This window comes from Alosa pseudoharengus, unplaced genomic scaffold (genome assembly GCF_046254945.1).
Source record: "Alosa pseudoharengus isolate Yale_2024_CS ecotype anadromous, Long Island Sound unplaced genomic scaffold, YU_APseudo_1.1 YU_APseudo_1.1_scf_21, whole genome shotgun sequence".
Classification (NCBI taxonomy): Eukaryota; Metazoa; Chordata; class Actinopteri; order Clupeiformes; family Clupeidae; genus Alosa; species Alosa pseudoharengus.
The window spans coordinates 21,185,785-21,198,382 of record NW_027468674.1 but is presented as its reverse complement, the minus strand read 5'-3'; the positions used below and the strand labels follow the sequence as shown (position 1 = coordinate 21,198,382).

The following is a 12,598-nucleotide window of genomic DNA, read 5'->3' as shown; positions in this document are numbered from 1 at the left end:
ACATACAATTCCAGACTTGCACTTTAGATTAGGGACTGGCAGAAGTAGGTCTGGGCTATAGAAATCCTTCACTCTCTCATAATTCATCGTGGAAATATACCCCACTGGGTAATTGTTGAAAGGCTGACTCAGCTGGCATACAGTAGGATAGTGTACCGCATACACCTTGTCGGCAACAGTGGGGTCCTTGTGCTTATTGAGCGGCAATTCACAGGGGGGAGGGGACACGGGAGAGCGCTACCAATGCACCACGTGATATGTTGTCTGACCGAATTCAGTTAGGAAGAGTGGCACATTGCCTTATTGAAGGCTGCGCAGCGCACTGGGAATAATTGAATTCTAAGTTTTTCTGGGGATATTTTTCTGCTTCAAAACAGCGTGATGAAAATTAAGAATAGAATTTTACCAACCCGCAAACAGTCCTTTATAACTTTTACTCGGACATCCCTATGGATGTAGCCTATAGTGTTAGGCTATATCTTGTTTACATTGGGGCTATTATATGGACAACGTTACGTCCTTTGTTGTTTGCGCTCAAGAAGAGTCTAAGCCTATTGTCGTTAAAAAGTAATGGCAGATCATGTTAGTTAAAGTATACGCAATGGTTTAGCAGACGTAGTAGAAACTTTTGGATTATCAGAAGTGCAGCAAGCGTGCTTTTTTTTCTATTTGCCGATTTAGACCATGCAGGATGCGTCGGGACCTGCTGTAAGCCATTGAGCGATGCGACTACCAATGGTAAAGTAGCACTTGTTTTGTACGTTCATGATCACTGTCTCCAATAGATTTCGTTTATAGCCTACCTAAGAATATTCATTTGAGGGATTCTACTGTTAGCTACGTATAAGTTAGCTACTGCAAATCCAAGTAGCCTATAATGTCACTGAATGCAAGGGTAGGCTAATTGAGGTGAATGCAATCTGCAAGCTATAGCTTAGCCTATAGAAACGCTATATGCCGAGAACGAACCTCAGATAAAAGGCGGTTGACTGCATATACTCATTTATAAGGTGTTAAATGAGTAATTTCTGCCATCAAATTATTATTTGCAGAGATGATTCAGTGTCATGCAAGAGGCACCCTGCGCGTAAATGCGCTGTTTTAAACCATTACCGGATGATGCAAGCCGGTTTGAGCAACCCTTGGTATGTCTGCTTCAAGCTCACTGTCATCTTCGCCTGGGGGATTTGAGTGCAATGTCTGATGGCGGTCGTGAAAGCGTTTAATGAAATTAGGGTAAGAGTAAAAAAAAACACATCTGGGTTTGCGCTGCTTGTCTGTCACTCACACCTGTAATGACTGATGGGACAGGCATGGAGTCAGTCATGTAGGCTATTGAGTGTTTGAGGAAGGAATGTCACATAAATCTCGAAAGGGTTCCTTATAATAAAGTAGGCCTGACACTACACGTTGTGTGGAGCATTAATCATTCCTGATATTGACAAATGTGCGTGTGTCCCTTTCACTCAAACAAAGTAGTCATAAGGCTACATACCTTGATATATAATTGCCGCCTCACAAAACATAATTTCTAAGATCGCAGCCATGCTATTTTTAAGATCTGAAGGTATGAGCACCCTCTAGGCTCAACATGTTTACCAACCCAACATACTTTGAGGTTTGACAAGTTGGTACTTTCCAGAACTACAACCACAAATCAGAAAAAATTGGGATGTTGTGTAAAATGCAAATAAAAACAAGATGTGATAATCAGCAAATCTCGTAAAACGGAAAAAAGGACATAGACAGCATATCAAATGTTGAAAATAACACATTTGACTGTTTCATGGAAAATATATGTTGGTTTTGAATTTGATGCCAACAGCATGTTTCAAAAAAAGTTGTGACGGGCATGTTTACTACTGTGCTGCTTCACTTCTTCATTTAACAAAATATTCTGTAAATATTTAGGGAACTGAGCTGCTAGAGTATTGATAATGAAATGTCCTATTGTTGCCCGATATAGGATTTCAGCTGCTCAACAGTCGGGGATCTTCTTAATCATGTTTTTCATTCCATGATGCACCTAATTTGACAGGTCTGTACTACAGACAGGCCATTTTAGCACCTGCACTCTTCTTCTATGGAGCTGTTTAAATATGTGCGGAATTAATTTTGCCATTGTTTTCCTGACATATTCAAGGTTTTCCCTGAAAAGACTTGGCCTGGATGGCAGTATATGTTGCTCAAAACCTGTGTACATCATTCAGAATGGAATGTGCCTTGCCAGATGTGGAAATGGCAAATGACATTGGCACTAATGCATCTCCACACCATCATGCTGGGTATGGAACTGTGCACTATAACAAGTTGGATAGTTTGTTAGAACCACAGGACCATTTTCCACTTTACCTCAGTCCTTTTTGAACGAGCCCAGGTCCAGATAAGACGGTGGCATTCCGGTATAATGTCTAAATACAATTTCTTCTTTTGCATGGTAAAGTTTACACTGGCATTTGTGGATTGAGTATCAAACTTAGACAATGGTTATCGGAAGTTTTCCTATGCACATACAATGATTTTCTTTACAGAAACAAGTTTGGTTTTATTGCAGTGCATCTGAAGTCCAAAAGACCATGGCCATCCAATATTTCTCTGGATTCTCAGTATATTTTAATGATACTATGTACTGCAGAAGATGAAATCCCCTTATTATTGGCAATTTCATGTTAAGAAGCATTATTCTTATAGTTTCATCATTTACCCATAGTGATGAATACCTCCACAACTTTACTTCTGAGAGCCTCTCTGTGATGCTCTTTTTATACTCAATCATGGTGCCAGTTAGCCTAATTAGTTGTGAAATACTCCTCATTTTGTTTTCTGCAAGCATTTTGTTGCCCCCGTTCCGCCCTGTTAAATGTGTTGCTGGCATCACATTCAAAATTAACATGCATTTTCCATGAAATAGTCAAATTTGTCATTTTCAACATTTGATGTGTTGTCTATGTCCTTTTTGAATTAAAATAAGGGTTTACGAGATTTGCAGATGATCATATTCTGCTTTTATTTGCATTTTACACATCAGAGTTTTGGTATTAGGGAGTAGGCTACTTTTCAAACTATGTTACTGTCTGAGGTTTCGTCCTAAAGTTCGTCCCATCATTGCTTCATTGTAAGTAAGACCACCACTGTGGTAACACCACAACAAACGCACCATAGCACTTCTAATATATTAGCATTGACTTTAACTAATAATTTAACTAAATAGGTCAGTTGACTCCACTGCTTAATAGTAATCAGTTCCATTTATTCTGATTGGATGATCATGACGATTTGCCTACTGATGATAAAAGATGATGATAAAAAGTAATTGTTGCCTAATATCAATGGGAACCTGCCAGAACCACAATGAGGAACAATCAGCAACAGTTGCCACATGTATCATCAGCTAGTATCTACATCTTCAAAATAAGGACCTTAAGGACGTTAAAGTAGTCAGACATGAAAGAATTTCCCATTTGCCGTCTCACATGACAACAAAATAACTCCTCTCCGTAAGATTGATAAAGTGGGTTTGCTTCCCTTCTTCTCTGATTGTATCTCTGGCAAACACTTCATTTTTGGCCTTCCAAGCAGCATGGCTCTTCTGTGTCACCTCTCCCTACGCCCATACTCCTAAGGGAAGTTATAGCAGGAAGTGATAACAGGAAATGAGTTATCTGTTAGGAGGGAAGGAAGGAGTTAAGCATCCTGATCTATTTGGGCTTGAGATGGGACTATAAATAAAAATAGTTAGTCAGTTAGTATTGTCTCATGACAAGCCAAGACTGTAACTCCATAGCAGTGGTGGATCTAAAAGAAGCTTGTGGGGTACAACCCTCAGCCTTGTCCTCAGTTGGACTCAGACCACACCAGAATGAGGCTGGTGAGGGTTGTACTTTTACAGTGTAGGATATATAGTATATTTAGACTCGTGGTGGTTAAGGGTTTGTGGTTATTAACGGGCACAATTGCTAGCATGAGTAATGGGTAGAAGATCGAAAACCTAATAGTGCCAAGTACTGCCACGGTTTCAGGGTGTCTTAATCACCTTTTGGAAGCCCCCCCCTCCCGTCCCCCAACATTGTCAGCAAATCACTAAAGTTGTTTTGTTTATCAAAAACAATAATCAAGTTCTTTATGGATAATTGTTTATACATATATGCCTTGTTGAATTCTTCGCTTTATGAATATTCTGATGCATTAGTTTCACAACTGGGATGCAAACAGCTAAGTTGTACTTGTTAAAAGTTTTGTGGTGATCCCTTTTGGACAAATGGGGGGTGGGGTCAAAAGGCAAATGAAGGAAAAGTCATGCATGAAGTCGTACCTATAGTTTTGGGACAGACACCAAGAACTTGAAGGTATCTTAGACGGACCCACATGTAATTATACTAAGTACAGAGCCTGGCAGCTGAGTCGTCTCGGAAACATGCATGTGATATATTGTAAATGCTTTGATTTGAGTAGGGGAATAATAAAGTCATGTGCTTCATTAGTTTAATTCAGCCAGAAGTCTTTTCTGGATTACTCACGTAGCCTCGTGCTGTTTGTGTGGGGTCTCCCTGCTATGCAAAATACATTGTGTCAAAGGGTTTCCTATTTGAAGTTTTTCCAAGTATTTTCATCCTGGCTTTTCCTTGAGATTATGGCTTTGTTGAAACCTTATGAAAGAGGACATTAGAAACAAATATGATGTATATTATGCACAGCAGGAGGATGCAATGAAGAGATCACAATTTATTTAGTCTGATCTGATGAGCTGTTTCTGAGAAGCTCTGTTGCAGAAAACAGAATTACATCCAGTCTGTTAGTGAGAGAATGTTCTTCGCCTGTCTGACTCTTAAACATTTGTGTTCTTGGTACACTGTGTTCTCGTTATTTCAATTTTGTTCCGCACTCTAGAACAACTGATATCTTCTAGAGGTATAGTACATCCCTTATATGTTGTTATGACTTTAACACCTCTGACCATATCCTTTTTTGGGATGTGCGAGGTTTCTAGTCATGTGTTTATGTGATGTATGATCATTTATGATCATTTATTTCCTTCTGCATATAGAATACTCAAAATATTCCAGATCCATGATGGTGTATCATCTCTCACTATTAACTGGAAAGGAGGAGGGAAAGGCGGAATACAATTATCAAAATAAGAAGTTGACCTTATATGCCATTATGAGTTTTCTGCCCTGAAACAGTAAGCCTCTTTCTTTAGAGAGGACTTCTAATTTGTTAATTTTTGGAAAATGTAGTTAACTACTGAACAAGAAGATGTGTCTCCAGTTTAAGCTAATGACAAATGTGGATAGAAATTCAAAGCGTATAAATGAATGGCATTCTACCTTCACCTGTGTTTTCACCTAATGGGTCCCATTCCGCCAGATCTTAGCTGAATCACACGTTTCATATTGCACCAGCAGGCTGTGATTTGCAGGCTCTAAGCAGACAGGTCCGGTTGCTGTTAAGCGATGTCTGTATTCACTCTTGGCTGGCCTCCTTAAGAGCTTACTGTCCTCATTCTTCAAGCAGTCGTCCCTTTCTAGGCAAAAAGGGAACGAGGAAACCTGTTGCTGTATGTCACAAGAGAATGCTTGTTTTTGTTTTCATCCAAATGTCTCAGCACTAGTCACTCATTTAAGGACTCCTGTGGAAACCTAAACATAAACAAAGTGTGCCAGTCTTAATGTATTACAAACTTTCAGTTATTCAATTTCAAAAATATCCTGTGCTAGTGTGATTTGTACTTTGGATAATTGTGATTTTGGATAAACCTGCCATATAAATGCATATTATCAGGGTCTTATTAATTAGCCTTGGGTGCTTTGTCTGTATTTTTGGAGGACAGTAGAATCTTGGATCACCAATGTAAGGATAAGCTTCATTAACCCACTTCTTAATGACTTTGAGTATGAGAGACAAGGCAAAAGTGAATGGGTGGCTACGAACCAAAAATGCCTGAGGGATTGAAGTGTAGTCGCTTTCGAGTTTCCCAGACAGTTTGCCTCCAGATTGGGGGGTTTGGGATTGGAGTGTTTGGAAAGGGGTTGAATCTCACCTCCTCAGTCACAGCTGAGATTGCCGAGCAGATGGCACATGTCCTGCTCACACTCGAAAGGCCGCTCTTTAACACGCTGACAGGTGTCGGGTTTCCAGCTGTCCAGCTGCGTCTCTTTGCCTCCTCTCAGTCGCCAGGCCAGAGGATGGAGAGCCTCTTTTCCTTAACTAAAACATTCTTTTACGCCATTAGTCATTTGTCTCCTCGCACCTTGTGGAGGGCCACAAGTATTTTATGTAGGCTAACAAACACACTAATCTCTAAGCTATGTAGTGTAATTATACAGGCTACATTTTATGTAGGTGAATTCTATGGGACTGAGAAGCCAACACAAACGCCACACTCTTGCCAGGATCACATGTAACTCTTTCACCCCTCAAAACAGAGTATTATAGATACAGGCTACACATTGTTTAAAGTTAAAGTTGACTGATATTTAGCAGACGCTTTTTTTCAACGGGAATGGAACCCGGGTCGACCGATTGTCATTTGGGGACATTAGTGCTGCTCCGCCATGCCACATTGTATAGATGGAATTCTGTGGAATTTCTCCCAACACTTGTTCAGCAGAACAGGAGCCACTCAGTGGTGGTTGATAGTGTTTCTTTTTATGACGGGCTTAACTTCACTCTTCAGTGTTATCTGTAGTACTGTGTGCTATTCTGTCTTTTTTTATCAACGTTAGCTTAGCGAGAGGAGGGCAAACATGGAGGGTGAATGGCCCGGCTCTCTCCAGGGGGGCTTAATGGGTGGGCTTCCCCCTTAACCACTGCGGAGGCTCGGCAGATAGAAGGGGCCCTGGAGCGATCCATCAGATAGCACTGACATTCATCCGGCCCCTGTGCTGTTGACTCAGACACTGACCTGTTGAGACCTCTGGTATGTAGTGCACCTTGGCTGTCTCCCACAGGGTGTCTTGAAATATAGCTTGAGCACATAAAGATGTGAGAATTGAAGGAAAAAGGTTAAACTTCTCTGAATAAGGTGGTGTCCGAGGCCGGATGGAAGGGGGGAACAGTGAGTTGCAATTTCACTGGTATTTCCACTTTGACACTTTTCACTGAGACTGATTACAGGCTGGCATAGTTATGTGAAGGGTGGATGACAACTGCTTAGGTGGGCTTGCTTAATGACAAAGTCTTAGAAAGCTATGCACTGTCAGGTTGACATTTCTGGCCCTCCTTTTCAATTGTTGGCTTCTATATTTTCAGAAAACACACCACTGGTAGGGGAAAGAAAACCTTCAGAAATTTTCAAATTCTTTACACTGCCTTAAAGGTTGTATCAGCAATAACGGGGATACGTCACTTCTGTTGATGTTCAAACAAAACAGAGAGCTAGCTCGCTACTCCCTCCCGTGCAATTAAAACTCTCCTAAACGAGCATCTTGTCGGTTATTGGTTGAAACACTTTATTTTGCCTTTGAGTGGGTTGCCAACCCTTGTTGGTAGCAATTGTTTTTGTGTACAGATCTTGGAGCCTAGGCTGCCTAGTGCCTACAGAGACACGTTTTTTTGACAGCCTGCTTATGGGGCAGACAGCTAGTGGATTGTTAGGAAAGATTAGATGAATGTGATAATTTATGTTTGGGCCTTTTTTGGGCCTGAAATTGATGATACAACAGAAATGGGCCAAATGATATACATACTGTACATATATCACATGATCATACCAATGTAACTCACAAGGGACATCATCATTAGCCTAATATGTTATCACTATAGGTTAACTTTGTAGTCTTGATCTATCAGCACAACAGATGGAAAAGCAGACATGATAACCAATGTCCATATGGAGGCTCTACAGCCAGACTTGGCACAATATGGCCATGACAAGAATCAGCCTGATTGGGGAAATCTGTCTGGTGCCGGCTGCATGTCTCAGCATTTTAGTGCTGCTGATGCCACCTTTGGTCACATTTGACTTGGATAGTTCTCTTTAGACTATCTACTATCTCTTTAGACTACTACTGTGTGGTTAAGGTTAAGGCTAGGGGATGGTTTTGGTTAAGGTAATGTTCAGTAGTTATTCAACAACAATTTTATATACTGAATTTCAATTTAATCTGATAATCTCAGACTATCCAAGTAAAGTGTTATCCAGCCTTTTGCCTCATTTGCCCCCTCTGCTTTTGTCTTGCAGATTGAGGCATTTGTGATGGGTAGAAGGATGAACCAGTGAACCCCTGGAACAGTCAGGCCACTGCAGAGTCTGGCTGTTTCAGTGCACGTCTGCTCCCAGGTGGCATGTGGAAACGTATCCAAGTGTGTCCGAGAATGAGGATCAAATACACCATATTTCTTGTGTTTGTTGTGGCCCTCGTCATCATCGAGAAGGAGAACAACATCATATCCCGGTAAGCCTACCCATTATGGTTGAAGCCTTCGGAATGTCACTCTGCCAGAGGATTGCACAATTCTTGGTTTTAGTGATGCAAGATGGTTTCATTGGTTAATTATGTCTAGACTAACAGCCCAACAACAAGACAAGTCAAATCAAGTTTATTTATATAGCGCACAGGGGTCATTCAATGTGCTTTACATAAACAAAAGCTAACAGTAATAGCAAATAAAAGCATATAAGGGCAATAGTCAGGTTAAGTCAGGTTCTGCTCAAGGGTTCTTTCTGGAATATGGGAGTTTTTCCTTGCCACAGTTTCCATACGATGTGCTTGTAGGGGGTTAAGGGTTAAGGCTGCCAGTCTTCTGGTCGTTGTGTTCCATAAACATTTGTATATAAAGTCATATAATCACAACACATACTTAGAACATACTAAGGCAAACCGCTTAGAGTCCACATCTAAGCATTTGCCTAAGCATTTGTTAGCAAAGCCTATATATATACTGTATGTCTTCCGAAAGTTGGTTCCAGAGCTGAACCGCACAGCAGCTAAAAGTTGCTTCACCAGGTTTAGTTCTAACAGCAGGTTTTTCCCCTTGAGACCTGAGAGGTCGAGAAGGTGTGTATTGCTGAAGCATGTCTGATAGTTATTTAGGTCCTGCTCCATTTACTGAGATATGAGTCTGATTTTGTCAATTTCACCTTTGAAAAAAGATGCAAAGTCATTGCTTTGAGAGAAGTTCAGGCGCTAATTGTGAGGGGGAATTTGTTAATTTGTCTTTTTGACGGTTGAATATAGTACATGAGTGTTATTTGAACTTCTACTGATGACGTTAGAGAAGAAAGACTATCTTGCTTTGCATATTTCAGAGTTATATGTGCGGAGCATCTCTTTATGGATTTTCATAGTGGATCTGAAGCTTGTATATACACCATTTTCTTTCGGTCTTCCTACACTCTCTTTTTAGTAGTTTAACTGCTGGATTTTGCTTTCATGGTGCTTTCTGTTTATCCTCCAATGTCATCCATAATATTTATATAACATGGCCATGAGTGTTAAAAGCTCTTGTTGAATCCACTATTGTAGCAGGATTGATATCGTTTGAGGTAGTGATAGTCAGCCAAGCAAAAAACTGTAGATTTGGTTGATCTGAAGTGTTATGCTCATGTTAACTGGCTAACAACAGATTGGTTCTCAATTCATCTGGGTAACATGTTACTGAGCCATTTACTGACTAACCGTTATCAACACGCACATTTAAGGCTCTGCTGTTATGCTCCAACGCAGTCATAACATTCTCTTCTGTGTTCTGTAGGGTATCGGACAAGCTCACCCCCCGACAGACCCCCCAGACTCCCCTCCAGGCCAGCGTTGTCGCCCTAGTGGGAGCAACGCCACAAAATGAGTCCAGGATCTCACTTGCTCGTCTGGACCCCGGCCTACCCAGGCACATGAAGCGGCGCCTGGAGAACTTCACAGAGCAGCCAGAGCCCGAGCGTCTCTCGTCGTGGGGCAAGAAGCACATCCTGCTACTGGCCACCACGCGCACAGGCTCCTCGTTCGTGGGCGAGTTCTTCAACCAGCAGGGGGGCAACATGTTCTACCTGTTCGAGCCACTGTGGCACGTCGAGAGGGCTCTTACCCTGGAGACGGGGGGCACCAATGCCACGGCGGCCGCGCCCGCCTATCGCGACGTGCTCCAGGGGCTCTTCCTGTGCGACTTCACAGCACTGGAGGGCTTCATTGAGCCGCCACCGGTCGACCACGTCACACCGTCGCTCTTCCGGCGCGAGTCGAGCAGCTCGCTGTGCGAGGAGCCTGTCTGCGGGCCCGTGGTGAAGGGCGTGTTCGAGCGCTACCGGTGCCGCACGCGCCGCTGTGGGCCCCTCAACCTCACCATGGCGTCCGAGTCGTGCCGCCAGAAGGAGCACCGCGCCATCAAGTCGGTGCGCGTCCGGCAGCTGGAGACCCTGCGGCCCCTCGCCGAGGACCCCAGGCTGGACGTCAAGTTCATCCAGCTGGTGCGGGACCCACGTGCCGTGCTCGCCTCCCGGATGGTGGCGTTCTCCGCCAAGTACAAGAACTGGAAGCGCTGGGCGGTGGACGGGGAGGTGCCCGTGGATGACGACGAGGTCCGCAAACTAAAGGGCAACTGCGACAACATCCGCGTGTCCGCCGAGGTGGGCCTGAAGCAGCCGGAGTGGCTGCGCGACCGCTACATGCTAGTGCGTTACGAGGACATCGCACGCTTCCCCATGAGGAAGGCCACAGAGATGTACCAGTTCGCCGGCATCCCCTTCACATCCAAAGTCAAAGAGTGGATACTGAAGAACACTCAGGCATCCAAGGAGGTCAGTGGGGTATACTCCACCCAGAAGAACTCCTCTGAGCAGGTGGAGAAATGGAGATTTAGCATACCGTTCAAACTAGCCCAAGTTGTACAGAAGGTCTGTGGGCCCACAATGAAACTGTTTGGGTATAAATTTGCAGAGAGCAAAGAGATGCTAATGGACAAGTCCATCAGTTTAATTGCGGAAAAGAATTTTTCATAAAACTTTTTTTATTTTTCTTCAAGGAGTTAAAGCTATCCTAGATGGGGTTATTTAACAATTGTTTGGTATTTATTGAGGGCAACACATGCTTGATGCAGCGTTGTGTAGTTACATATCTGAAAACTGTAAGGAGGTAGATTTTGGGATATGGCTTGATGTTTTTTATTATTTTATCAAGTAACTGTGTCTAAAGAAGAATTATGAAATTAGAATCGCTGAACACTAGAGTACTGGGTATTTGGTATTTTAAGAAAGAGGGAAACAGAACTTTATTTAAGTGATATTTTTTTTACAGAGTAGTCTAAGAATATTGATATTGACTATGTGGTGTGTGGTAACTGGTATCTTTCAGTGATCTCATTATCATATCAGAAAAACAAAGAACAAAGTGATGCATATATCTTTTTTGGATATAAGCATTTGAGGGCCAAAGTGTTCTTAAGTGACATGGAGATTTGGCGAAGACAAGCTACTTTTAGGCCGAAAGCAACGTGCAAAAGTGCAACATTTATACAAAAGTGCCATTTTTTCAAAGATGAATAAGGGATATCAGGATTTATCCTTCCATCTTGCCATATATGTCTGGAATTGCCTTGCCGCTGTTTGACACTTACACACGGACATGAACTTTCTCTGCTTCTCTCTCTCTCACACACACACACACACAAACACAATCACAAGCACGCCTAAACACACAGATTCACAGACCCTCAGGAATGGTTCATGTGTAGTTCATTAAGACCCTCTAGGAAAGAGGTGTGTGTGTGTGTGTGTGTGTGTGTGTGTGTGTGTGTGTGTGTCTGTGTGTGTGTGTGTGTGTTCTACGACTGAGGTGGCTTGTGAGAGCCACAGATCCATATGGGGGTCTCTCCTCCCCTGTAACAACAGATGTTTACAACTCCACCGAGTGCTTCTCTGACATTCTTTCTGCAGCTGGCTTGCAGAAGCGTGTGACATTTATCTCCTGTTTGTCCCTGTTGACAGATGTCTCCTGGCAAACGATTAGAGGAGACTGGAGACTGTTTTTCTTTTTTTGTCTGTCTGCTGCGTAGCGCTACTGTTTCTATTCTCTACATACATCAATTTACACACTCTGCCTTCATTTTGTTTTTTTACGAGGTCACAGTTTTGACGCATCTGGATTTCATTGCTTATGAAATTAAATATTGCTGATGTCTACTTGTGATTAAATTGAGTGAGTCATTTTATGGATGCCAAAAGGCTGTAATATTTGCCACTGCCCTGCTCAAAAAATCAGTTTCCAGAGTGATGGATGGATGTCTTACTATATACTGTACACCGTTCAAAAGTTTGGGGTCACTTAGAAATATCCATGTTTTCATCATTAATGTTGAAATGGCTGATCTTTAAAGCGTGACTTTCGTTTAAAAGCATAATTACGTCGGAAGCGCCACTTTTAAGCTTGTCCGTGTTGTCGTTTTTGGGTCAAATGGAGTTTTGAATGGGAATCGTAGGGGCACTACTATTTTTAGGGGCACTACTATTAAGTGAGTTGTTCAAAACCTTTCTTTTAGTAAATGCTGTGTACACAGCGTTACACTAATAACTAGTAATGTAATATACAGAGGCCCATTCATCCAATGTTCCAAAGGCACATTCTGTTTCTAATCTGATAAAATTTTAAAAGGCTAACTGAGAAAACAT

General features: G+C 42.3%; 1 protein-coding gene across 2 annotated transcripts; it reads left to right on the top strand.

The window, feature by feature from the left end:
* The first annotated feature begins 300 nt into the window (after positions 1-300).
* LOC143137813 (carbohydrate sulfotransferase 3-like) lies at positions 301-12,112 on the top strand. 2 transcript variants are annotated; one of them, XM_076298142.1, is made up of 4 exons: positions 301-738; positions 1,053-1,236; positions 8,183-8,396; positions 9,697-12,112. In XM_076298142.1, exons 3-4 carry the CDS (start codon positions 8,287-8,289, stop codon positions 10,931-10,933), a joined length of 1,347 nt encoding a protein of 448 aa, XP_076154257.1. In that variant the 5' UTR covers positions 301-738; positions 1,053-1,236; positions 8,183-8,286; the 3' UTR covers positions 10,934-12,112. The 2 variants fall into 2 exon arrangements, with proteins under 2 accessions (XP_076154257.1, XP_076154258.1); XM_076298143.1 differs by lacking the exon at positions 1,053-1,236.
* The last annotated feature ends 486 nt before the right edge of the window (positions 12,113-12,598 follow it).

Bases quoted from the DNA above. Each gene is read 5' to 3' on its own strand.
- LOC143137813 (XM_076298143.1), top strand. From the start codon at position 8,287: ATGTGGAAACGTATCCAAGTGTGTCCGAGAATGAGGATCAAATACACC. The intron at 8,397-9,696 runs GTAAGCCTACCC...TGTGTTCTGTAG, and splicing joins GAGAACAACATCATATCCCG to GGTATCGGACAAGCTCACCC.